This window comes from Phaseolus vulgaris, chromosome 11 (assembly GCF_051622355.1).
Source record: "Phaseolus vulgaris cultivar YP4 chromosome 11, ASM5162235v1, whole genome shotgun sequence".
NCBI classification, from domain to species: Eukaryota; Viridiplantae; Streptophyta; class Magnoliopsida; order Fabales; family Fabaceae; genus Phaseolus; species Phaseolus vulgaris.
The window spans coordinates 5,606,142-5,631,795 of NC_143508.1; the positions used below are offsets into that span (position 1 = coordinate 5,606,142).

At 35.0% G+C, this 25,654-nt stretch overlaps 5 protein-coding genes across 8 annotated transcripts; 4 read left to right on the top strand and 1 right to left on the bottom strand.

The window, feature by feature from the left end:
• Window positions 1-1,705, top strand: LOC137818851 (E3 ubiquitin-protein ligase RDUF2). The gene has a single exon (XM_068622481.2). It carries the CDS (start codon window positions 142-144, stop codon window positions 1,201-1,203), a length of 1,062 nt encoding a protein of 353 aa, XP_068478582.1. The 5' UTR covers window positions 1-141; the 3' UTR covers window positions 1,204-1,705.
• A 2,976-nt stretch (window positions 1,706-4,681) lies between these two features.
• On the top strand, window positions 4,682-8,899 carry LOC137829678 (E3 ubiquitin-protein ligase SDIR1). Of its 3 annotated transcripts, none has more exons than XM_068636550.2 (9): window positions 4,682-4,843; window positions 5,902-6,033; window positions 6,127-6,181; window positions 6,265-6,317; window positions 6,422-6,650; window positions 6,790-6,904; window positions 7,607-7,649; window positions 8,077-8,202; window positions 8,545-8,899. In XM_068636550.2, exons 2-9 carry the CDS (start codon window positions 5,956-5,958, stop codon window positions 8,668-8,670), a joined length of 825 nt encoding a protein of 274 aa, XP_068492651.1. In that variant the 5' UTR covers window positions 4,682-4,843; window positions 5,902-5,955; the 3' UTR covers window positions 8,671-8,899. The 3 variants fall into 3 exon arrangements, with proteins under 3 accessions (XP_068492651.1, XP_068492659.1, XP_090153580.1); XM_068636558.2 differs by having other exon boundaries at window positions 4,715-4,843; window positions 5,888-6,033; XM_090297454.1 differs by lacking the exon at window positions 4,682-4,843 and adding an exon at window positions 5,067-5,276.
• Window positions 8,900-11,162: 2,263 nt separating this feature from the next.
• LOC137832212 (laccase-2) lies at window positions 11,163-14,428 on the top strand. Its single transcript, XM_068640258.2, has 6 exons — window positions 11,163-11,362; window positions 11,575-11,726; window positions 11,896-12,140; window positions 12,366-12,494; window positions 12,686-13,654; window positions 14,000-14,428. Exons 1-6 carry the CDS (start codon window positions 11,165-11,167, stop codon window positions 14,128-14,130), a joined length of 1,824 nt encoding a protein of 607 aa, XP_068496359.1. The 5' UTR covers window positions 11,163-11,164; the 3' UTR covers window positions 14,131-14,428.
• A 1,628-nt stretch (window positions 14,429-16,056) lies between these two features.
• LOC137825656 (small polypeptide DEVIL 13) lies at window positions 16,057-17,023 on the bottom strand. Its single transcript, XM_068631384.2, has one exon. The coding sequence runs from the start codon at window positions 16,519-16,521 to the stop codon at window positions 16,210-16,212; it is 312 nt and encodes a 103-aa protein (XP_068487485.1). The 5' UTR covers window positions 16,522-17,023; the 3' UTR covers window positions 16,057-16,209.
• A 1,955-nt stretch (window positions 17,024-18,978) lies between these two features.
• On the top strand, window positions 18,979-25,311 carry LOC137818883 (ATP-dependent zinc metalloprotease FTSH 10, mitochondrial). Of its 2 annotated transcripts, XM_090297323.1 has the most exons (9): window positions 18,987-19,210; window positions 19,297-19,519; window positions 19,613-19,684; window positions 20,229-20,368; window positions 21,079-21,241; window positions 21,379-21,549; window positions 21,705-22,472; window positions 24,093-24,320; window positions 24,710-25,311. In XM_090297323.1, the coding sequence occupies exons 5-9, from the start codon at window positions 21,236-21,238 to the stop codon at window positions 25,190-25,192; spliced, it is 1,656 nt and encodes a 551-aa protein (XP_090153449.1). In that variant the 5' UTR covers window positions 18,987-19,210; window positions 19,297-19,519; window positions 19,613-19,684; window positions 20,229-20,368; window positions 21,079-21,235; the 3' UTR covers window positions 25,193-25,311. The 2 variants fall into 2 exon arrangements, with proteins under 2 accessions (XP_068478627.1, XP_090153449.1); XM_068622526.2 differs by having other exon boundaries at window positions 18,979-19,210; window positions 21,079-21,549.
• The last annotated feature ends 343 nt before the right edge of the window (window positions 25,312-25,654 follow it).

Sequence of the window (25,654 nt, forward strand, 5' to 3'; positions counted from 1 at the left end):
GGGAATGAAACACGCAAAAGTTGGTGATTTCCTTGGGAGTTCGTATATACGCGCTCCTTTCATTTATATTCACGCTCTCCCCTTCAACCTTCCCCAAACATACTCTTTCTCTTTCTCTCTCTTTCAATTTGGTCAAAAAACATGAATTCGGACACGCAACACGGAACGCCGTCGTATTGGTGCTACAACTGCACCCGCTTCATTAACCTCTCCTCGCAAGCCACCATCGCCTGTCCCCACTGCCAGAGCGGCTTCGTCGAAGAGATCCGTGCCGACGCCTCGCCGCGCCACCGTCTCAGCCCTTTCCCCGACGACCATCTTTCACTCCGCCGACAGGGACTCCGTCGCCGCCGTCGCGACGCTGCCGGGAACCGCTCTCCCTTTAACCCTGTAATCGTCCTTCGTGGACCTGGCGATGACTCTGCCGCTGAACACGATGGCGCCAGCACCTTCGAGCTCTTCTACGACGACGGTGACGGCACTGGCCTCCGTCCGCTCCCGCCCACCATGTCGGAGTTCCTTCTCGGCTCGGGCTTCGACCGCCTACTAGAGCAGTTCGCGCAGATCGAGATGAACGGCTTCGGCCGCCCGGAGAACCCGCCGGCGTCCAAGGCGGCGATCGAGTCCATGCCGACGATCGAGATCGGTGAAGCGCATGTGGAGACCGAGGCGCACTGCGCCGTGTGCAAGGAGGCGTTTGAGGTCCACGCGGAGGCGCGTGAGTTGCCCTGCAAACATATTTACCACTCCGACTGCATCCTCCCGTGGCTCTCCATGCGGAACTCGTGCCCGGTGTGCCGCCACGAGCTTCCGTCCGATTTGGAAACTAGGGCTCCGAGTCAGATCGACGAGGAGGCGATAGGGTTAACTATCTGGAGGCTTCCGGGTGGGGGATTCGCCGTGGGTCGATTTTCTGGCGGCCGGAGAGCTGGAGATAATCATTTCCCGGTTGTGTACACGGAAATGGACGGTGGACTGAACTCGAACGGAGCTCCGAGGAGAATTTCTCGGTCGGTGAGAAGCAGTAGGGTTAGGGAGAGTCGAGGGTTTGGTAGGGTTGTTCGCAATTTGTTTTCATTCTTTGGAAGGATTGGTTCTAGAAACTCTTCTTCGTCTTTGTCATCTTCCGAGCATGCTTCCGTGAGTAGAAGCCGTAGTCAAGTGAGTTCAGTCTTCAACAGAAGCTCACGGAGACATAGCTGAACTTTTGTTTTGGATGATTAATTGGTGATGACAATTTTGCAAACAGTAGCAACACTCTTTCAATTTTTTAACTTTGGGTCATGAAATTCATACTGTAAATAGCATGTAACTAGCAGAAATAGAAGAAATTCTAGTTTCCATCTCTGTGGGACTCTAGTGGTTTGATTCATCATCATCATGAATAGAAGGAAGTGTGCTATTTTTATCTGGCTTGGTGGATCAAACATTGTGTGCTATCAAGTTGGCACCAGTGACTCTCTGGCAGCCCATTATTTGATTTGTTTATAATACCACTTTAGCCCATTGTTTCTGAGGATTCTTTAAGGATTGTGTTTTTTGAGATGCTTCTTTCAACTTCCAGCACATAACCATAATGATTTGACCAATGTGCTGATGATATGTCACTTTTCCTGTGTGACCCCTTTTGAATTAATTGGGAATAGGAGGAAGATGCTGTATAGGAAATGCAATTGGAATGAACATCATCTAAATTATTGTTCTCTGTAGCTGTGTAACCACAATTAATCTGAGATTGTCTAATTTCAAATTGCCCTGTGCCCTTGTGCAGCACTTTCCTACCTTTTCTCAGGTACCTCTGATTATTCTTCTTGAGGGTGCCGTGGATTCCACATAAAGGGTTGCCTTTTTGATTTATGTGCTTAGATTTTTCAATTGTTGCAGTTGGTACATGTCTAGAAGGTACTGAATAATAGAGTTAGAAAATTCTCAATCGATCCAACATTTTGTCTGACTTCAAAAACTTTCTAGTTCTTCAATTTGGACAGTTCTGAATTTGGCAGATAAGTTGAAGTTTGAGTTTTGGCTGCCCAGTGGAGTTTCCTATGTTTTTTCACTTTTATAGTCCTTCTATGGACATGGTTGGATATGCCAAGTCTGAGTCTACCATCAAAATCCCAATTAAATATATTTTAAATAGTTGTAATTTTTTATATTTGAAATAAGAATCCATGATTTTATTCATGAAAGGAATCACGCATTATATTTGCAGAACATTAATCAGTTATATTCTAAATGAAATTAATCATTTACTATAGGTGTATTATTATATAAAATAATACACTTTTTTATAATTGTTTTGTCACTCTTTAATTACACAATTCTATTGTAATAATTTCTTATTTGATAAAATATATAATTGTACCAATTTTTATTCATCACATTTTTTTTCCTTAAACCATTTATATATAGCAGTAACATACTATTAACCATTTATATTTTTAGTGAAATTAATGCATAGTATTAATAAATTATATTTATATAATATATTAAATTAATATAAAGATTAAGGATATGTTTGATGTTTGCTACAGTAATATTTTCTTTTCGCTTATTTTATTTTTCTTATTCTAAAAGTGAACCGTATTTAAGGTAGCATGATAAATTTATATATCTCTTTATATATTCCCAGATGCATTTAAGTTATAAGCATAATTAAATGTAATTTGTTTTTTATTTGCCAAATAATTTTCATAATATTAATATTTCAAATATAATTTATTATATTTATAATTTTAATAAAAAGAAACCATGAATAAAGTGAATTTTTCCTTAAATTTGTTCATATTAATTTATATGATAATATTTATCATAATTTTTATTTAACATATATATTATTTATTAGAATATTAAATTAATGATAATTATTTAAATATGTTTTAACATACTAATTATTACTCTAGAATATGATATGACTCTTTTATAATATAAAAAACAATTATATAAATCTGTATGATTTAAATTAAAATGATGTCTTAAATATTATAAAACTTAAATTAAAAATATATTATTAGAAAATTATATATAATTTTATTAAAAATGTGTCATTTGAACATAATTTGTATTTTAACCTAACATTATTTAATATATTATCTTATATGTATTTTATGATTATATATTAGTTTTTACTTTGTTATATTATTTTTTACTAAATTATATTTTCTTATTTTATATTATTATGCTCAACCATACTTCTAATTATCTTGTTTTCTTACTACACTGTTTTCTCTCCTATTATATGGGAAACTGTCTTCTCTCTTTCCCTTGTCTCCTAATCTTATCTTAAACAAAGTTTGGTTCATCATTATTATCCAAATTAGAAGTGGGAATAAATGCTATTGTCTAATTCATACTATTTTTTGAAAATAAATCAGTATAAAACTTTTTCAAAAACTTAACTAATTAAATTGAATAAATCTGAGTTTATAAAAGCTTAACATTAAATTCTTGTATTTCTTTTACTTTTAAATATTAAATATACTGGCCTATATATAAACACATGTTTTTTTATCAGCATATATAAATACACTTTAATAAACTTGTTGAAGGGTAAATAAATATTTAATTTAAAAGTTTGAAGTCAGTCACTCTAACAATAGTTAGAATATGTTAATACAGTGTAAATAAGTGGTTTCTAATCAAAATTTATCCCTAACAAAAATAAAAAATATATATATATATATATATATATATATATTTATTTATTGACACCTTCTGACAGTAAAACACATTTGACGCAGCAGACGTGACAATGACGTAGTGGAGTGAGATTGTGCGCGAATGAATAACGCGAGCTATATTATATCGGTTCTTAGTAACAACCGATGTAATATATGACCCAAATTCAGAGTTTCACCTTCAATCCTCGTGGCAAAGGGTCTTCCGATAGTCGAATAATAAAGTGACAGCGTTCTGAGAGTCGTGTGGATCTGTTTCGACGCCGATCAGTTCCACGACATCGTCCATGACAGCGACCGCACGCGGTTCTTGCTGTTCGCGGCGGAGTTGTTCCTAGTGTGTCGTCACGTCAAGCACGACAATGACGATCTCGCTTGGCGATATGGGAGGGGTTGCGATCCATGAGAACAACAACTTTCAACTTGACCTCGCAGCAGAGAAACTCGTAGAGAAGGTGACGGAGCCAGAATATAGAGATGAGAGTCACTGGAAAAGTCTTCGGTGGTGGTGGACAAGAGTTCAAAGAAGTAATCTCCGCCGTAGTTCTGAAATCATTATTATTATAAAATTACCTTTGCCACGTCATATTTTTGTACCACATTAACATCACATGTGTGTCATGGTGAGGAGGTGTTACCAAAACGTTTTTGAAAAAAAATAATGTGTCTACCATTTATGTCACTAATCAAATGGTGGCAGTGTCGGTGTTGGTTGTGAGCGCTGTGGGGTTTCACCTTCCTGCATGCGAAGAAGACGTGGCACTGCTACCACACTACCTCCATATCTACCAATTCCACGTGGCATCTTCAAAACTCTCTACACTTCTCCTTAATTAACCTAACATGTTCTAAATTATTTAATTTTCACCTCCTTCTAAAAAAATAATTAATATTTAATTGTTTAACAAATAATATTTAGTATTTACTATGGTTGCGGAGTATGCGGAAAAGCAATACTAATAAACTATGGATCAATTAAAAAGTTTAACTTTTTCATATCTATAGATATAGATATAATATAATGTTTCTACAAATAGCATTTTCTAAATCTTATGTTGCAACATATCAGTGAGTGAACCCACCTTCACCACACCACACCAAGAACGGAGACAGTGATGAATTGACCTGGTACAATTACGAATCTGTTTGGGGACAATTTGATTTGGGTAAGTGTTGATGGTTTTTATTTTTGTTTTTGCACTTTACTATGTGTTTCAGTGCTGGAAAATGGAACCAATGAGATCATGTTCGGTTAAATGTTGGTATGAAAGCGTGTTTCTAAATTTGATGAACCTCACATCTCAATAGATTGTAATGTGGGTTTCCTAGGTGGTTGTGACTGCTCCTTTTGCCTATTTCTATTAACTATTCAGACATTCTTCATTTTCCGGATGAGAATTTGCCTGAAATTGATTTTTTTTTATGGTTTTCTTTCATCAAATCTCTGGTTTTTATGAGTTGATCGGAGTTGAAGTGCGAGGTCCCCCAGATTAGCAAAAGCATCTGCATTCTGCACTAACATCTTATTCATAAAAACGCAAAAACAAACCCTACTTCCTCAGAATTTTCCACACAAGTGGGGGAGTTTTATTTTATGTGGTAATTGAGTAAATTGTTAAATACAATGGAAGGGGGAGTTTTTTTTATTCTTTTTAAGTTATTATGTATACCTACACTTCTTTTTTGCAATGTTGGACTGGCCATTATGTACAATCCGTTATTCCTTGAACTGAATTTCATAGAACTTTTCTGACTCTGCAATCTCGGGAGCTAATGAGACATAAACCTATATAGATCAATGGCTTTGGCTTCAAAAACAAAAATTATTCGCCATTTGTTTTCAAAAGAGAAAAGGAATTGTCTATCCGGCTATCTTTCATAAGTTATGAATCTAGTCTTCAAAAAGTGGATCTGGTTAGCTTCAAATCGTAGTTTTGTGAACCTAATGATCTATGTGTGTTTTGTAGAAAAATTGTCTAGATAAGGTACTGGAATGTGAGATGTGATTTGTCATCCAATCTTCAAACAATAAAAATTATCTTTGCTGCAAATAACCATCAATCTATAAAAATGAGTTTACTGCGACTAATCATTCAGTCTTCACAAATTCATTGGTGGAATTATGTGTGCTTGTTTTGATTTTTGAATGACTTAATACATGTTTATTCTTTCATAATCCGTATACAAATTTGTGTTATTGTAATTTTTAGACACCCATTAATAGGTCGCAGGCAGTGCTCTGCTGTGAATTGTTGGTCGAACGAACTCCTTTGCAATCATGAGTTTTGTCTTCCGAGGGAGTAGAGGAGATATTGAAAGTGGCTTTCCAGCATATGTTCCTGAAAGAACCTTGATGGTAAGTTTAATATGTGCCAGTTTTCCCCGTTAAACTAGACTGTACATAATTGGACTGTAATTCTCATTCTCTTTTCCTACTTCTTCCTATCAGCGGATTCATCCAGCTCGGCCAGTTAATGGCAATTCTTTAGGTTTTCTTATCACAGGTGATGTCTTCTCTGCTGTATCTAACGCTTTACTGCTTCATAAAGCATATTCTTAATCTGTATCTGACATGCTTATTTGGCAGTTATTTTGATATTCATGATATTAAACTCCCCTCAGATGTTACATCATTTTTTGGTAAGTAATCACTTAAAAAATGCTAAATTTAATGTACTTATAGCTATGCAAGTTACTTATTTGCATTGAAGTAAGAAATTAATCGTTGGCACATATCATTCCAGCTCTGGGTTGTACTGGCTATCTTTGTAATGGCTACAAGTCTGAGGATGTATGCCACTTGTCAACAGCTTCAAGCACAGGCTAGGGCTCATGCTGCAGCAGCCTCTGGGTTGCTTGGCCATACTGAACTCCGTCTTCACATGCCACCATCGATTGCAATTGCAACTAGAGGAAGATTGCAGGGTCTTAGACTTCAGCTTGCCCTTCTTGACCGTGAATTTGATGAGCTAGGTATTATGTTTATGATTTGTACCTTTGAATGTGTATTTTGATATCTTTTCAGTTGAAAAGGCCCTAGATGGGTGCTGAAAGCAGATGAAGGCTTATATTGCTCTATTTTGTTAAGTTCTTTTTTTTAATTTTGTTGCAGATTATGATACTTTGAGAGCTCTGGACACTGATACTGCTCCTAGTACTCGTTCAATGACTGAGGAAGAGATAAATGCCTTGCCTATTCACAATTATAAAGTTCCAGTCCCACCAAAGTGAGTTGTAATGGTTTCTTAATAAATAAATAAAATGATAGTGATAATGAATCAGAAGAAAGGCTAGCTGCATAAACTTGCATTTTTTCCGTTTCTATTTTTTCTTTTCCTGAAGCTCACTGTTTGGAGGGTCAGTTGACCCTATTCTAACTGTTCCGTAAAAAGCACTGACTTATGATAGAGATGGGTAACTTTAAAGTCCACACTCCTTAGTATTCTGGTTTAGAAAACCATTGAATATGGAGCATAAATCATGGTCCATGGAGAAACGGGCAGGCCTCGGTGAAGCTGTTAAGGTTGACTTTGCCAGAGGTGTGTGGAGACAAGCAGTTGTGACTCTAATTAGAAAACTAAATAGTTGTTGCTAATTTTCATCCTACATTTGTGGTAAAATAGATCATGTACAAGAAACATAATCACTGGGTAGTAGAATCAGGATCTTGAAGGGATGATCTTTACTCATTGCGTACTAGATGACATTTGTGAAAAGGGGCTGTGCTGTTATATCGTTGATCAGGAATCATTACTTAATAAAAGCTTATTGAGTAAAGTGCATTTGGTAGTCTTTTTTTATATATATATTAGGGTTCTCAAGCTAGTTTAAGTGGTTTACAGGACTAGTTTCCTCCTTTGTGTGCATTTGCATTTATGTGAAGTGCTAAACCATAATAAATAATCTGATACAATTTGTTGTGTTAACAGAGATGGCTCAGCTGGTCTGGCATCCTCTTCAGGTGCAGCTGAGGTAAATATCTGTTAACTGTCTCTGCTTTTGGTTTGTTTAGCTTTACTAGCCTATGTTATGTTAATAATGATGTAAATGTGTTGCCTGGTTTTACTATTGGTTGTTAGTTTTATATACTACTGGTGGTCTATGTAGATTTTACTGCCTCTCATAAATACTTTAGACAATGCCCCGAGATATAGATTGCAAACTATTCGATAATCCTAAAATGATGTCCTATTCATTCTCCATTGATATGCTTTTGAAGAAAAGAGATATATATGATTCTTTTAACCTATGATGTTTATGGTGTCTTGTGTAATTAAAAAAAGTGAGTATTTTTGTATACTCTACAAAAATCTTGGGATAAATTGCCCCCACTTGATGGCTTCCATACTTATTCCTGGAAGGGAACGGTTTTTTGTTTCTTTATTTAATGGTCAATCAGATTAAGCAAGAATCTGGAGGAACAGAGGCAGGTATCGGAGGTGCAGAAGATGAGCTGACATGTACTATATGCCTGGACCAAGTTAAGAGGGGGGAGCTTGTTCGTAGCTTACCATGCTTGCATCAGGTTTTATCACTGCCCACCTTTTCCTTTCTTCCTTGTTTTTTAAAATTATTTAGCCTAGTGGAGGCTAGTACTTATCTCTCATTATCACATTTATTCTGTGATAATCATTAGCTAGTGATTCAAATAAATTTGTCAGTGTCTTAGTTTTTTCGTCATACCATTCTAGTAAAATGATTAAAATCCATTAGAACTACTCAATTTTGTCTCACCCGTATACTTAACTAATTCACAATTATTCCAACTCTTTCAGTGAGCTATTTCAATCAAAGAAGACTGTTTTGTTGTAGTAATTAGTGTAATTTATATTACCTATCATAAATGACTGTTTTACTTTTTGTCCAGTTTCATGCCAACTGCATTGATCCATGGCTCCGGCAACAAGGGACATGTCCTGTGTGCAAATTAAGGATTGGGTCGGGAAGTGGGGGAAGCAGGGAGAGCGAATCAGATGGTTCAGATATTGCATGATCTGATGGTTTAGATATGGCTGTAAAATGCATAATGTGATGCCTTTACTTGTATGTTCATGGAAACAAGTATATATGTATGTATATATTATTCAGTATTGGCGTATATAATGAGCTTGGCATAAGTATATGATTGTATTCTAGTCCATGTTTACTTATTCCCAGAATTCTTACCGAGACATGTGTATCTGCTGATATATAAATAAGCATTACAAATGTTATTACGTGCATGTGATACTACTTATCTTTTATCTTACACCAACATTTTTCTTTTTGAGGAGCATTTAAGTTAAGACATCTCCATCCTTAAGAGTAATCTATGTCAGTCAAATTTTAAAACCAGGGAATTGTTACTGCTTATTGGTTTTGTACTTTAACCAAAACCTATTCTGCAGTTATTAAACTCATATAAATTATTGTGTATGTATATATTCCATAGTTCTAGGATATAACTAGATTCAGCCACCGTCTGATGAAATATAGAACTGAATGCAAAAAAGCCAAAAAAATTATAGTATTTAATTTAATAACGCATGATTCCAAAATGCAATATTATAGCCCATATAACATTTAAAAAAAAAATATTTTGATAAACTTTGGCCAGATTCAATGATGAAGAAGTATTGTATTTTTCCATTTAATCTGAAGGCAAAAAGCATCACGTTTTTTCTTGGTCAGACACAAACAGGTACAAAATGAAATCTCTACTGTGCTGTTCGGGATGAATGGAATCGGTAACTCAGCGACAAAATATAGAGATCTTGTCACGACTTCTTGTTTTCTATAGTTCGATATTATGAATTAAAAATTATGTATCACAAATATATTAACTTTCCTTATGCATTATAAAGTTCCACGTTATCTCGAAGTAGTTTATATAAATTTTCTTAATCCATTAAGAGGATTTTAAAAATAAACGTGATGGAATTGAGTTTGAAATCTAAAAAGAATAATATCTTATATGATGATGCTAAGAGTACAAACACTATTCACTCGTCTAATCAATTAATATAATATGAAAATGTAGAGATCAAGAATGTACGTAGAATAGCGTACAACATAAGAAGAAAAATCACATACAAATTTACGTGGTTTTGATTATAACCAATCCATGTTCATGACAAAGTTCATTATTAAAATTTCTAAGATTTACGATTCCGAAATTTCTTTTTAAATATTCACATTGAAACTGTAAATTTTGATGTTAGACATTTGTACAAAATAAAATATCATTCTTCTCTCTTTCAAATCCTCACACTTTTCTAAAACGCTAATTCTCTTAGAAATTCTCACGCTTCACTCTTTCCTGTACTGCAAAACAAAATCTTACCTTTAATATTTTTCACCATTTCAGTAACTTTAGACATGACATGGAAAGCTGTTTTTTAGTTCGGTGGAAATGGCGCTGCAAAATAACATTACGTGTCAACAGTTATATGAAAATTAGACAGAAAATTAAACTAAAAAAATAACAGTTATATAACTTACACTGATACCCATCATCATGATCTTAAAACACTAGACGATCTAACACTTTAGTATAGGAAAACTTGAATTTGGATTTTATTTTAAACAATCTTAACCTTATTGAATGATTTTGCATAATGGTGAAACCTTGAAAACTAACTGGTGGCGAAGTTTCACGCTTCAATTTCTTTGCATGCAGTTCTGAATAATATAATGCATACAAGGTACGTTAAAGGTACATCTAAATTCAGCTATTTGCCAATGAAGGGTGAGTTATGAGGGTCCGAAAAAGCTCAATTTATATCGAACTTGTTAGATTGTTGTCAATGTTGATTTGATTATTTTGGCTTTGTAATGAATCTTTCTATCTTAGTGATTAAGCCTATGATTGAAACGTTGATCCAATCCAAGACTTAATTAACCAGGAACCTAATCTCTGCTAAGTTGATTATTGCTCATTTGTTTTGGTGGCTAAAAGAAAAAGTTGGATCACATGTCCTTTTCCTTCTCTGTGGCTCTAAGTCACTTGCTTACGGTACTGTTCAGTTGAGAAGTGTGCCATCACCACCAAGCACACCCAATTAACCATGATTAATGGGACTTCACCTGAAATTATTTTTTTCAGAACCATTTTAAAATTATATGTGTAGCAATCTAAGTGTGGCTTAGTTAGCAAGCCTTAACGGTTGATTTTAACATTACTCTTAAACGAATTTTGTTGGAGACCACTTCGTAAAACAAACAGTTAAAAAAGTCTAAATATCAGATGTTGGGTGCACATGGAGAAGAACCTGTAATTAAGGAGTACGAAACCAGGTACGTAAATGAGACAAAACATGTTGAATAAAATTAACTTTAGTGACACTCCAAAGTATAAGAAAAAATGGGACCATACAGCGTAGGTGAAAATCAATCCTCTTCGGCATGCTTCGTTCTGAAACATGGGTACACTCATCAGATAAATCTATTCGACCAAACATTAATTTCTGGTTTATATCTCTACCTCTATATATACACCTTTGTTTAGCATGCAGCTAATTGTGATTAATATTTCCAAACTCACCCACTCAGGCCTAAAACACGATATTGGTGCAAGCAGAGACAAAATGGTCACAGCTGTTCCTTCATCACCAACACTTTTTGTGGCGTTCCTCTTTGTCACAAGCTTCCTTGTTCTCGCCACTAGTTCAAAGCATGGAAGCGTTACAAGGCACTACAAGTTTGATGTGAGCATTATATACAGACATATGTAAACATATATTTTTCTAGTAAGAGGTCTAAAGTGAAACTAGTTAGTGAGAGTTCTAAAGTGTAATGAGTTATCTTTACCACTCAATGCAGCTAAACTTTATAAACTAGTGGTCTAAATTCCTACCAAGTTGTATGCCTTTCTGCAGAAAAAAAGGTGATATGAATATTTACTTTATTATATTTCCAGATAAGGTTGAGAAATGTTACGAGGCTGTGCCACACAAAGAGCATTGTTACAGTGAACGGAAAGTTCCCTGGTCCTAGAGTTGCTGCAAGAGAAGGTGACAGAATTGTGGTTAAGGTGGTCAATCATGTTCCGAACAATGTCACCATACACTGGTATATATGATCTTAACTCTCTAAAACTAATAATTTTGCATTAGTTATTCTACGCTACGTTTTTGTGCTATAGCTAATATATGTCCATGCATGCAATGGATTATTGTGTGGCTAGAAACTAACATATGTATCCTCTTGACAATATTGGTTTGGATGACAACAAGAATAGGCATGGAGTGAGACAGCTTCGAAGTGGATGGGCAGATGGCCCATCTTACATAACTCAGTGTCCCATTCAAACTGGCCAGAGTTATGTGTACAACTTCACCATTGATGGACAAAGAGGAACCCTCTTCTGGCATGCTCACATCTCATGGTTAAGAGCCACTCTCTATGGACCTCTTATCCTCCTCCCTAGGAGCAATGAATCTTACCCATTTGAAAACCCGTACAAGGAAGTTCCCATTCTCTTTGGTACAGGCCTCAAACCATTATCATATCCGTGTTGATATGTTGACAAACCTGCTGCATCAGATTACAACTATAAAGTTACAATTTTAAAATTTTATTAGCTTTCAAGATACTATTTTCGAAGTAATATTTTCCTTTACACAATCATTTATTCTTCTTAAAAAAGGACAATGATTGAACAAAAGAAAACTTTCTGATGTGTATTGCTTTAATGATTGAACCACATAGGTGAGTGGTGGAACGCAGATCCAGAGGCTGTTATTGCACAAGCCCTTCAGTCAGGGGCTGGTCCAAATGTTTCAGATGCCCACACCTTTAACGGATTTCCTGGACCCCTCTACAATTGCTCCAATAACGGTAAAAGCTTGTTGAAGCTACATTAACTAGCTCTGATCCACTGAAGAAAAAAATCTACTTTTACGCAAAAACAAAACAAGTCTCAATTTTGTTTGTACAAAATAAACTGGCTAGTAGTGATAATATGAGATTATTCATTAAGTTGCTAATGACTTAGTGAGGTTTTGACTTTTGACGTGCATGGTGGACAGAGACAGAGACAGAGACGTTCAGGTTAAAGGTGAAACCAGGGAAGACATACCTTCTTCGTTTGATCAATGCTGCACTCAATGACGAGCTCTTTTTCAGCATTGCAAATCACACCCTGGTGATTGTTGAAGCTGATGCTACTTACGTTAAACCTTTTGAGTCCAAGATCATAGTCCTAGGACCGGGACAAACCTCAAATGTTCTGTTGAAGACAAAACCTGAGTACCCAAATGCCACTTTCTTCATGCTAGCAAGGCCATATTTCACTGGCATGGGCACTTTCGACAATTCCACAGTTGCTGGCATTCTAGAGTACAAGAAGCCACTTGCTCCCAAAAACATTCCCACTTTTAAACCCTCCCTTCCAGCCATCAACGACACTTCCTTCGTTGCCAACTTCTCAAGCAAATTTCGCAGTTTGAACACTGCCAAGTACCCTGCCAAGGTACCTCAAAAAGTTGACAAGAGCTTTTTCTTCACGGTTGGACTTGGAACAAGTCCCTGCCCCAAAAACCAAACATGCCAAGGACCAAACAACAGTTCAAAATTTGCAGCCTCGATGAACAATATATCTTTCACTCTTCCTTCTGTAGCACTTCTTCAGCAACATTTCTTTGGGCAGGCTAATAACGGCATTTACACCACTGATTTTCCTGCTGTGCCACTGAGGACATTCAACTACACGGGGACCCCACCTAACAACACAAGGGTCACCAATGGAACCAAGACTGTGGTCATACTCTTTAACACAAAGGTGCAAGTGGTGCTTCAGGATACTAGCATTTTAGGAGCTGAGAGCCACCCTTTGCACCTTCATGGCTTTAATTTCTATGTCGTGGGTCAAGGCTTTGGGAACTTTAATCCCATCACTGACCCTCCAAACTTCAATCTGGTTGACCCCGTTGAAAGGAACACTGTTGGTGTGCCCTCTGGTGGTTGGGTTGCAATCCGATTTCTTGCTGACAACCCAGGTGATACTGTCACTTTCTATCTGCTTTCTATTTTTATACATTTCAACATAAAACTTTGAATCAACAAAAACTATTGATTTACTGTTTTTTACTATCCATACAAATATTTGAAAACATGATACCAAATAAGAATAAAGTCACAGTTTTCTAATCAGATTTGAAATTTTACTTTCATAATTTATGTTGAAAACGTATAAACTTTTATAACTGAACTATCTAGTTAAGACTTCAGTTCTGATTAAAAAGTCATACTAAATAAAATTAAGACAGTGCATATAAATTTTGTTTAATTTATCTTTATCTTTTTGGATGATATGATTTAATTTAATGTGTATGATGAAACAGGTGTGTGGCTGATGCACTGTCACTTTGATGTGCACCTTAGTTGGGGGTTGAGGATGGCTTGGATTGTTGAGGATGGGAAGCTCCCTAATCAGAAGTTGCCTCCTCCACCAGCTGATCTGCCCAAGTGTTGATCATGGTTTCTGTCAATTTTCCCTTTCTATTTGATTTTCCAGTTCTAAGTTAATTAATTTCCGGATTTTTGGTTTGCCTACTATGAAGGAGTATTGAAAGAGTGAAGAGTCACCAGCTTAATAACCATTTCAGTTTTTCTTTCTTTCTATCATCCAGACACCTTCTGGATCATTTTTCTGTACTTCCACTCCACCTGATTTTCTTGTGCTAATAAAATAGGTGCGTATAGAGTTATAGCACCCAGAATATGAATGTATTTACCTTTCAAAATCTAATAAAAACTTACCTTCATTGAAATAATGTATTTTACTTTTCATTTTTATAATCAAACAAGGAACTCCTCCATTAATGTTGTCTCGAATGACCGTAATGCATAAGCAGAAATTTCTTTCTCAAGGTTAACCGCTAATAATTTATGCTTATTTGTCTTGCTCCTATATCTCCAAAGGTTAGTGGCCTCCAGCTAATTAAAGATTCACTGTTCATGTTTGGTGACAAATGATTATGTGCATGTTTAGAAAAAAATGTTACTGCAACTAGTTTTTTTTTATAAAAAAAAGCAACAACAGTGTTGCTTTTGTTTTAATGCGTGAAGTTTTTTCTCTTCAAACGCCTTTTTAAACATATTGTATGGTTCACTAATTTTTGTTTACCTATAAATACAAAATAATAAATAATTGTTAAGAGTTTATGTAAATACAATAATGCACACATCAAGAAAGATTTGAATTTGTAGCATTTACATTTCACATTAATTGAATATAATAGACTTATAAGGTGAGATTAACTTGTGTGAGATTATGTATATTTATGAATGGTTCGATAGTGGATGACCTGATACACCTAACAACTCTTACTAGAATAATCTCTAAATGACTCTGATACTATATTAAAAAGTGGATTTTAAGCCTAACTCAACCTTATAAAACCGGCTTACATGCTGAGATTTACACCACTTATATATTTTGAAATGTTTGAAATGTCTTTATGTCTAGTGGATGTGATTTCATTTGGGTGAAATCTTGCAAATAAAACCTAACTATGGTTAATGTACTAATTGCACCTAAACTAAGCTCTTTACTATAACTAACTTCAGATTTCAAATTTCCCCTTTAGGAAAGGGAAAAAAAAGGAAGAATCCTTCAAAAATCAGTTTTTAACATTTTGAACAAAAGAGTCAGACGTTACTTTTGTTTTTTTATGGGAAAAACGAAGTAAGAATGTGGCTTGCAGTTTCAATGCAGATCCAAGTGCTATTAAATAGTAATAATGAGTTGAAGCAGTTGAATTAAATATCCCTATGCTTTACCATAAAGAAAACAAACCTTTCCTTCTACAACGCACCAATATATATATAGCGATAGAGGAAATATGGAGAAGTTAGGAGTCAGAGGTGGGATTTAATACAGGAGAGCCTTTTGAGGATCCTTAACCAAAAATGAAGCATGATTATAGTTTAGTTATCATTGTTTAACAATAATCTAAACAGGTTTAATCAAGATTAGATGAACATTAGCCGAGGGTGTAGATTTTTTTTTCATACAATTATATAATTATATAAGTACACTGATTCTGAGAGAGTAAAGTTTCAATTTGATAATGCACTTAACAAAAGCTAATTATTATGCAGAGTAAGGAGATAAAACTTCAATTCCGATGAAGGAACACCATCAACACTTTCTGTGATATTATATTTAAGCTTTGTCTTTATACTTTTTTTTCATAAAATTTAATCTCATGTAGTCGAAAACTAATAGTTCTAGAGATATTAAGATGCCGAGATGAGTTTTGTGTTTGTTAATGATCAGAAATTGAATCCCTGAATGAAGGTAGACTAATACTTAAACGAAGTTGTGTTTTTTCTGTGTCATAGATATATAGGTATATATATACACAGAGAGAGAGAGGAGAGTGAGACACATATGCTTCAAGCATCAAGCAAATTAATCTTATGACTCACCTTGTGCAATTGGTAATTACAAAACGAATATATTCCAAGAAGAAGAAAAATCAGATCCCTTCAGCATTTTGCTACTATAACCATAACATAAGAATCTGAAAAGGGATCTGTGGTTCCTTCATGAATCTCCATGCTTGTGCCAGCAAACTAACATGGCTACACACCTCCTCATGATGTAAAATCTGGCTTTGTGTTCCTTAGCTAAGCTGGTGCATTTTTTTCCAATGGAGGGGTTCTTCTGTGAGAAGCTCCTAGGAATACTGGTTTTGGAAGTGGAGGAACTCTTTTGGGATAAGCTCCTCAAGAGAGGAGAGTTTGAAGAAGAGCTTCTTGTTGAGCAACTCCTTGAGAACAATGACTTGGTGGATGATGTGCTTGCCTGGCTGCTGCAACCTGCTTCCTTCTTTGACACCTTCCACTTTTCATCCATCAAAAACCAAGCAACAGTATATCTAGAACTAGCTATGACAGGGAGTGTGAGAGTGTGTGTGAGAGAGAGGAGAAAAGGTGAAAATCTGATAGGAGTGAAGAAAGTTGGATGCAGTGGGACTGTGTAGTGTATAAAAAAAGGTTCCTAGAGAGATCATAAAAAATTCTTGATGAGATTCGATGTTATAATGAGCTAATTAAATATTAAATATACATATCAGATACATGCCTCTACATACTCATCATCATATTATAAACATTAGTTTTATGAGTCACCCAAAACAAAGATATGTTGAATGATAAATCATACTCATACTCCTAAAACAAACAGCATCTTAAGCATTTCCTTTCTCTCTGTCTCATGTTTTTTCTCCACTTTCTCCATTACTTTTCACTGTGTGTTAGACTGTGTTAGCCGGGCTGGAATTTGGAAAGGGGAAATGTGTGCTTTTGGTTGATACAGTTGTTTTGGGACTAATGCAGGAAACACTGTCCCTAAGAATTGCCTCATCAAATATGCACTTATTTTTTCCCCTTGGTGACAAACCTCTTGTCTGGTTCTAAAATGGGAAATTATTTATTACAAATGGTCCATTGTAGTTTGTACATTTATATTGGCTGGTGATATTTATGCACACGCATCTTACAAATGCAGGACCTGAACCATTTGTTCAAGATACTCCTCCTTCACCACAAAATATGCAACAAATGAAGCAACCTTGACACTGATAAATAAGCAACATCCATTGTAGTCAAAAAGTGTGTTTGAATTAGATGTCATAATGAGTAGCTTAAGAGCATTGTTGTGTTGTTCATGATCCGTGTCTTATTGGTATGAACGTGACTAGTAGTGTTTGTCTGGTCAATTATTGTCACTGATGAAAACGGTTTTGAAACTGACTACAAATACAATGATGCTATGCAAAAGAAGACAATATACTCCTTAAACAATATTTCAACTCTCACCCTGTTGTTTAATTTTCAAAATTAGTGTGAAAGGGAGAGAGATAGTTTATTGGCAAGTGGGTGATTTGGTCAATCAATTTATGATTACAGCAATAACAAAAAACTTCATTCTGCTTCCTGATTCGGTGCTAAAGCATCTTTTTCTCCTTTCTACCTCTGATATAGATATAGACATAGGTTTCAAAATTTTCCACTCTGAAAAAATAAGCATCGCTTGCAGAACCTACAAACCGATCCTGCCAATAATTTCGTGACAATCACAAACTCTGCAAACTATATTCTAGGATTTAATAACACCCTTATTATTGAATTGGTTAATTTATTTATTGGAGGTATCGTGTATGGATTCACAGGCACATGACAACAACGTAGCAAGAACAGTAGTCATCAGATTCCAAATTTTCACTCTCAAAATTTTGACTGAATTTAATATTTTCAACCAGAGACTCCTGCTGAACCTAACACATTGATTTGTGTTCTTTTTCATTTTTTACTAATATCTTAATTGAATTTGCCACACTCGTTTATGCGGCTATAAATATGTCAACATTGTCAAATTAACAAGAAAAATGGCTAATGCAGTCAGCGATTATATTGCGAGAAAATCTTTAAAAAGTACCCTTGAAAATTCAAAACATCATTCGACTTGAGTAATAAGACCTTTTCTTCCTCCATCCCATGTTTTCCAATTGCACCCCAATAAATTTCAAAATTCCAAGTTTACCCTTATGAAAAAAAAATTACGGTGGACATTGAGTGGGTTGGTGTTGGAGTGTTTGGATACATTAGTGAAGGTTGTGTGCTTGGGTGATGGTGCTGATGTTGTGATTTTGACGAAATTTTGTTTTGTTTTTATTTTTTATTTTTTTCAATTTAGTTTGAAATTGTACAAGACTTTATGATTATGTAATTCAAAATGTAAAACATAATAATTTTATATTATGAAAGGAAATATTTGTATTCTAAAATATACAAAATATAATATTTTAGATAGTACATTTTTTAATACAAATTATTTTAAATGATATGTTTTGGAATACAACTTTTATATTTCATTGTAGGTTTGGAAATGCAAATTTTGTATTTTGCATTCTGAAAAATACAAAGTTTTTTATTTTTTATTTATTTATTGATAGTGTAATTGTTATGTGAAGTATTATATTTTCAATTTTAATCAAATTTAAATTATTCGATGCAGTAGATAAGTTATTAAACATGAATGAGTGGAATATAATGATGAAGTTTGTCGTAAAAGATGAATTCGGTGAAGGAAATTCCATTCACTATTTTACAACACATAAAATAGGTATAATTGAATTTATTTGTATTAATTTTTATTTTAAGGTTTGACAAAATAATTAAGAAAGATATATCTGTTATTTTATATTGTATCATGAAATCTTGTTTTGTAAGTCCACCTGCTATAGCAAATAATAATAAAATTAAAATGATGAAAGTATTTTATCTTAATTTTGTTTTTTTAATGGTTGATTTTAAACTGTCCTGATACATTTGCAAGATAACCGAATGTTTTCTGAATTTGTTCCGTTGGACAAAAAGGACCACTACATCAATTTGTACTCAGTCTAATTTGCGACCTATATTACTCTCCCTTTACATTTTTTTTTTCTTTCTTGAAATTGTTTAGTCCGACCAAGAAATCATTTATCTCCAGGAGCATGAATTTTTCAAGGATTGCGCGTTCTCTATCGCGCTCATCAAGAGTGTGCTTCTACTTTCCCTTCAATTCAATTGATTTTTTTTTTGCTAACAGTCATAAAGGGGCTAATTTTTATGCTTGGGGTGACAGAATTTGTCACAAGGTAACGGGAGATTGGGAACCCTTGTAGGAATACCACGGACGAATGCGTGTTCTGATGGAGCGGAATCGGTATTAGGGTTTTTTAGAAGCTATGTTTCTTCTGCCAGAGCTTCCAGTTACCGAATCTTTTCCAATTTACCTGATTTTAAATCCGCTGCTGCAAACCCTAGGGTTCGCCGATTGTTTTCCAGTGAAGCCCCAAAGAAAAAGAGTGAGTTTTACCGGACATGATGTGTGTTGTGCATGTGATTGAAGGTCTCAACTAATTTTAAGAATTGAACTCAGTTCTTTATTTGTTTGGCAGACTATGAAAAGTTTTATCCCAAAGAAAAGAAGGAAACTCCGAAGGAAAATGACAAAAAATATGATTCTAAAGGTAAACATATAATCTCTTTTGTACACCCTGTTATCTTCTGAAATAGGAAGATAAATGTGATAACTGGTGTAATGAGTAAAGTGGATTCTGTATTTCTTGTAATTTATATGTTGAACTAGTTTTGTGCATGAAAGTTGATTAAGTAGTTTTGGTGTGTTTTGGGTTGTAAATACTCGAGGGAGGTTTATGCGTGTTTGACGAGTTGATTTATTTGTCTATTGCCAGTGTAGATTTTTTAGTGTTGGTCTTTAATGCATGAACTTTCTTTCTTTATGATGAGAATCATGTAGGATTCAATTCTATTGTCCATAGCCAGGGCTCTATTTTCTTTAAACTTCAAATTTCAATTACAACTTTACTGTGTATGGGGCATTTTGGGTTCTGAGTTCCAATCCCAAAATATGTTCTCTATCTCTCAGTGGCTGCATTGATTACTTGGTGATCTGTATGTTTTTGTCCAAGAATTAATCGTATAACTGTATTCCAGTTTGCCGAAAGGGTACCACTGACAACTTTTAATGCCTGTATCTCTATTTAACTTCAGACAACTCCAATGCAAACACAGATGGTAATGGAAATTTTCAGGAAGCTTTCATGAAGCAAGTTCAAAATATAATCACCCCATTATTGGTCTTGGGGCTATTTCTTACAACCTTTTCTAATAGTCCCCGTGAACAGCAGGAGGTAATCACAACTTCTTTGTATTAGCACGACCAGTCCTTGTTTTAATTTGCTTGTGAGGGTGAATTTGGGTTAAGAACTCAATACATGAATATTATCTGCATTCTAGATGATGAAGATGAATGCAATGAATGCATGAGAAGTGAACTTTGTACCATATGACTCCTCAATTATCTTAATTTTATTTGTAAAGGGGGGAAATGGAAATATAAGACAGATTATGAGATATAATATTTTGAGTTCTGTATTGTTTATTATAATACTGTATTTTCTGAGACTCATCTAGTACTTTCTTAGGCATCGCCCTACAGTTTCTTCTCTTCTTTCTTGCCCCCCTCTTGTTTAAGTACTTTTATATTAATTGATTAAATTAAATTCAGGTTAGTTAGTAATTATAATTTTTCTTATGCCAAATTTTCCTTTCGCGACTGCAAATGTGTAAATATCTGTAAGATGAGCTTTGTGCTGTAGCTCTCTGAAAGAACTCTATTAGGATAGGCTTTCATATCCCATTGCATTCTAGCATCTACTTGCAAGTCTTTAACTGGATTGGTTTTTTAACAATGGTTGATATTTTTCTAGATCTCACTTGCTCAGAGGGTGTCTTTGGATTATTTTAGGATGTGAATTCAACCATGTACCTTTTGGCTATGGTTTCTTTTGTTTCATTGTTATCATCCTTCTGCAATTGACCAAAAATTGATTCTTCGCAGATTAGCTTTCAGGAATTTAAAAATAAGCTTTTGGAACCGGGATTAGTAGACCATATTGTTGTCTCAAACAAATCGGTTGCCAAAGTATATTTAAGGAACTCTCCTCGCAACCAAACAGATAGTGAAGTAGTCCAAGGGACCCTGCCTGCAATAGAATATGGAGGTCAGTATAAATATTATTTTAATATTGGAAGTGTTGAGTCTTTTGAGGAGAAGCTACAGGAAGCGCAAGAAGCTCTTGGCATAGACTCTCATGATTTTGTGCCTGTAACATATTCTGCTGAGATGGTTTGGTACCAGGAACTCATGAAATTTGCTCCAACACTGTTATTGTTGGGATCTCTCTTGTATATGGGAAGGAGAATGCAAGGTGGACTTGGTGTTAATGGAGGTGGTGGCGGTGGAGCTCGTGGAATATTCAACATAGGAAAAGCCCATGTTACAAAAGTAGACAAAAATACTAAAAATAAGGTTGGGAGATTTCTGTTTCTGATGTTTTTTCTATTTGTTTTAAATAGCATGTCCAGTTTTAATTATTTCCTCTAGGGGAGTAGCGTTGGTAAGTAACTTGGCAATAAGTTCATTTAAAAAAAATATTTATATTCTATTTTTTTTATTTCGTTTAGATCTATTTTAAAGATGTTGCTGGCTGTGATGAGGCAAAACTTGAAATTATGGAGTTTGTCCACTTCCTCAAGAACCCAAAGAAATATGAAGAACTAGGTGCAAAAATTCCAAAAGGTGCTCTCTTGGTCGGTCCTCCAGGTACAGGAAAAACACTTTTAGCAAAAGCAACTGCAGGGGAGTCTGGGGTGCCATTTCTTTCTATATCTGGTTCTGAATTCATGGAAATGTTTGTTGGTGTTGGACCGTCAAGGGTGAGAAATTTGTTTCTGGAAGCAAGGCAGTGTGCTCCTAGTATAATATTTATTGATGAGATTGATGCAATTGGTCGAGCAAGGGGGCGTGGTGGTTTTTCTGGTTCAAATGATGAGCGTGAAAGTACATTGAATCAATTGTTGGTGGAGATGGATGGGTTTGGAACCACTTCTGGGGTTGTTGTTTTGGCAGGAACGAATAGGCCTGATATCTTAGATAAAGCACTTCTTAGGCCTGGACGATTTGACCGCCAAATAGCAATTGACAAACCTGACATTAAAGGCCGTGACCAGATATTTCAGATCTACTTGAAGAAGATCAAACTTGACCATGAACCTTCGTATTATTCTCAAAGGCTTGCAGCCCTTACTCCCGGATTTGCTGGAGCAGACATTGCTAATGTCTGCAATGAAGCAGCTCTGATTGCTGCAAGATGTGAGGTGACACAAGTCACAATGGACCATTTTGAATCAGCCATCGATAGGATCATTGGTGGTTTGGAAAAGAAGAACAAGGTATGTCTTTATAAGTTTTTATATTCTATCTAGGTAGGCTTGTGAGTGGAAGGATGGAGCTGGATGTTTTAGTTTATAGAATTAAAAGTCTTGCATATTGTAGGAAGTAGTATGGAGATATTATAAGAGAGCTGGATGTTTTAAGTTTAGTTTAATACATTAATGATCCCATGATATCAATAATGGTTGGCCTGGCTGCTATTGCAGCGAAGTGGGGCTGAGTGCAGTGGTGAGGCACCACAAATTTGTTGAGTTGCGTTATGGAGTCGTGGGTCCTTAGGGTTTCATGATGGACTGTTTCTTCCTGCACCTCCATACACAACATGAAAATACATTTTTATCTTTCTTGTGTCACCTCCATAGAGTAGTTTCCGGATTAATCTGGAAACTCATTTGAAAAAAGACTTCCGAATTACATAATTCGGAGTCTAAATAAGACTTCCGGATTATGTAATCCGGAAAGTAATCATGCATCTGAAAAAAAAGGCTTCCGGATTATGTAATCCGAAAGCTAATTACAAATTTGAAAAAATGAATTTTGGATTACATAATCTGGAATATTATAGAGGGACCTTTTTGGAAATTTGAAAATTTATGGAGGTGAGAGAAGAAGGTATGGAGGTGCAGGAAGAAACAGTCTTCATGATGTAGTACTATCATTTCTCATCTGTTGGGCCTTGGTCCTCAATTTGAGTCCAGCTAATAATATATATAAAAAATATTTAAACCATTACTTATGATATAATAAGCATAAAGCATAAAGCATAAAATGTGATATAATAAAAATAGTAGTTATAAAAGTATAATAAATAACTTATTGTAGTAATAAAAACTAAATTATACTATATAAGGTAATAAGCTAAATAATAAAATTTTAAATAATATAGTAATAATAGTAAATATGTATGCAATATATATCATAAATACAAATTAATGTACACACACACACACACACACACACACATATATATATATATATATATATATATATTAAAAGATCAATAAAAATTTAGAATAACGGTCATCCACTATCTCACTTTTAGGGTTGGCCTCTTTGGAGTCTGGGAATGGCAACTATGAACCATAAAATATTGTTAAATTTCAACTAGAGTAGTAAAGTTTGGGATGTTCAGTCTTGTAAAATGTTATTCTTTTTATATGTAATTCTTTAATTGCATATATAATTCTGTATATTTTATTTGTTTATCTAATAAACGTGCTAATGAATGAGATGATATTTCTATAACCTGAGACAAAAAAGGTGAATTAAATATAGTTAGCGGTTCTCTTAATTCATAGTCAATATACTCTGATTTCCTCCCCACTATAGGGTGTGGAAAAGCTTTTCTTTATGTCCTGAACAATATGATGTGTGCTGAATCTAGTGCCCTTTCATTTTTATGTTTGAAAGGACCGACCGACTGATATACTCAGGGTCCTTTTGTCTGTCTGTTTCTAATCTGCAGAAATAATTTATCTTAGAATTTTGTTGAGTTAAAACTTCATGATGCTGAAGTTGGTATGCTACTTTGAATTGAAAATGTTAAAGGGGATTTGAAACTCTCTTTGCCTTTTCCGTTATTGTTTAGTGTTTCTCTAATACCTAGGTTTCCTAACCAGGTAATAAGCAAGGTGGAAAGGCATACTGTCGCTTACCACGAATCAGGCCATGCTGTTGCGGGTTGGTTTTTGGAACACGCTGAGCCCTTGTTAAAAGTAACTATCGTTCCACGTGGCTCAGCAGCTCTTGGATTTGCACAATATGTTCCGAGCGAAAACCTTCTCATGACAAAGGAGCAGCTTTTCGATATGACTTGCATGACACTTGGTGGTCGGGCTGCTGAGCAGGTAGTTTTGTCATTTTTGTTGACTTTTTTGCTCTCTTCTGATTCTTTTCTATATTTTTTGCTGTATGGCTATTTCTTTGTATCTTGAAAGAATTCTATGTCTTTCAGGTGTAAATCTTGTTACTGCTTTACTTTACGTTGTCTAATGCTTTTTCCGTATCCTATGCTTGATGCTTGCCAATAAGGGTGGGCAAAAAATCCAAATTACAAAATCCAATCAATAATTATCCAAATCCATATTAGATTTAATCCATTTAAATAGATTTATCTCAAATCCAAATCCATATTTTTGGATTTTAAATCCTATCAATTTAATTGGATATGGATTAGATATAGATTGGAATATAGATATAGGCATGAAAATGATGCTTTCTTCCCTTGTCACTGCAGGTTCTAATAGGGAGAATATCAACAGGAGCTCAGAATGACTTGGAAAAAGTAACGAAGATGACATATGCCCAAGTTGCAGTTTATGGTTTCAGCGAGAAAGTGGGTCTCCTTTCGTTCCCTTCAAGAGAGGACTCATTTGAGATGTCCAAACCATACAGCAGTAAAACTGCCGCACTCATCGACAGCGAAGTGCGTGATTGGGTGAACAAAGCATACGAACGAACTCTACATCTAATCGAGGAACACAAGGAACAAGTTGCCCAACTTGCCCAGTTATTGCTTGAAAAAGAAGTACTTCACCAGGAGGACTTGCGTGGAATTTTGGGTGAGCGACCATTCAAGGCTACTGAACCCACCAATTATGATAGATTTAAGGAAGGGTTTGAAGAAGAGGAGGAAAAGGTAGCAGAAAGTAGCATTGTAGATGTGCCTGAGGAAGGTGGCGGATCTTCTCCTTTAGAGCCCCAGGTTGTTCCCAGATAGTTGCCAAATATATGTTTCTTACTGTACATCACTTCCTTCTTTCTTCATCATCCTCACAGGGACAACCAAAACTCATGGTAACTGCTAAATAAAATTCTAACTATTTTTAGTTTTTTTAATCTCACTATTAAAGCCTCTCACTAAATTTATTCTGTATATTAATTTATGATTAAAAAATATATATTTTTTACACTTTCACACAAGTACTACTTTTTCAATAAACATTCAGTCAACACAATAATCTATCTAGAAAGCCTCCCGCTGCTTAATAATTAATTAAATAACTGCAATTATATAAACTATATGATTATGCACGTGAAGTAGTTTGATAATTTTTTTAGGTTGGACCTTTCGTAATTTCGTCAGCATATTATTTATTTCTTCTAGGATAGATATAGAAGTAGAGACGTGTATTGTAGTGTAAAAGAACATATACATGTATTAGAAATTATTTTTAAGATT

Bases quoted from the DNA above. Each gene is read 5' to 3' on its own strand.
- LOC137818851 (XM_068622481.2), top strand. From the start codon at position 142: ATGAATTCGGACACGCAACACGGAACGCCGTCGTATTGGTGCTACAAC.
- LOC137825656 (XM_068631384.2), bottom strand. From the start codon at position 16,521: ATGGATGAAAAGTGGAAGGTGTCAAAGAAGGAAGCAGGTTGCAGCAGC.
- LOC137832212 (XM_068640258.2), top strand. From the start codon at position 11,165: ATGCAGCTAATTGTGATTAATATTTCCAAACTCACCCACTCAGGCCTA. The intron at 11,363-11,574 runs GTGAGCATTATA...TTATATTTCCAG, and splicing joins CAAGGCACTACAAGTTTGAT to ATAAGGTTGAGAAATGTTAC. The intron at 12,495-12,685 runs GTAAAAGCTTGT...CATGGTGGACAG, and splicing joins CTACAATTGCTCCAATAACG to AGACAGAGACAGAGACGTTC.
- LOC137829678 (XM_068636550.2), top strand. From the start codon at position 5,956: ATGAGTTTTGTCTTCCGAGGGAGTAGAGGAGATATTGAAAGTGGCTTT. The intron at 6,905-7,606 runs GTGAGTTGTAAT...TTGTGTTAACAG, and splicing joins AAAGTTCCAGTCCCACCAAA to AGATGGCTCAGCTGGTCTGG. The intron at 7,650-8,076 runs GTAAATATCTGT...ATGGTCAATCAG, and splicing joins CCTCTTCAGGTGCAGCTGAG to ATTAAGCAAGAATCTGGAGG.
- LOC137818883 (XM_068622526.2), top strand. From the start codon at position 19,166: ATGAATTTTTCAAGGATTGCGCGTTCTCTATCGCGCTCATCAAGA. The intron at 19,520-19,612 runs GTGAGTTTTACC...TTTGTTTGGCAG, and splicing joins TGAAGCCCCAAAGAAAAAGA to ACTATGAAAAGTTTTATCCC. The intron at 19,685-20,228 runs GTAAACATATAA...ATTTAACTTCAG, and splicing joins CAAAAAATATGATTCTAAAG to ACAACTCCAATGCAAACACA.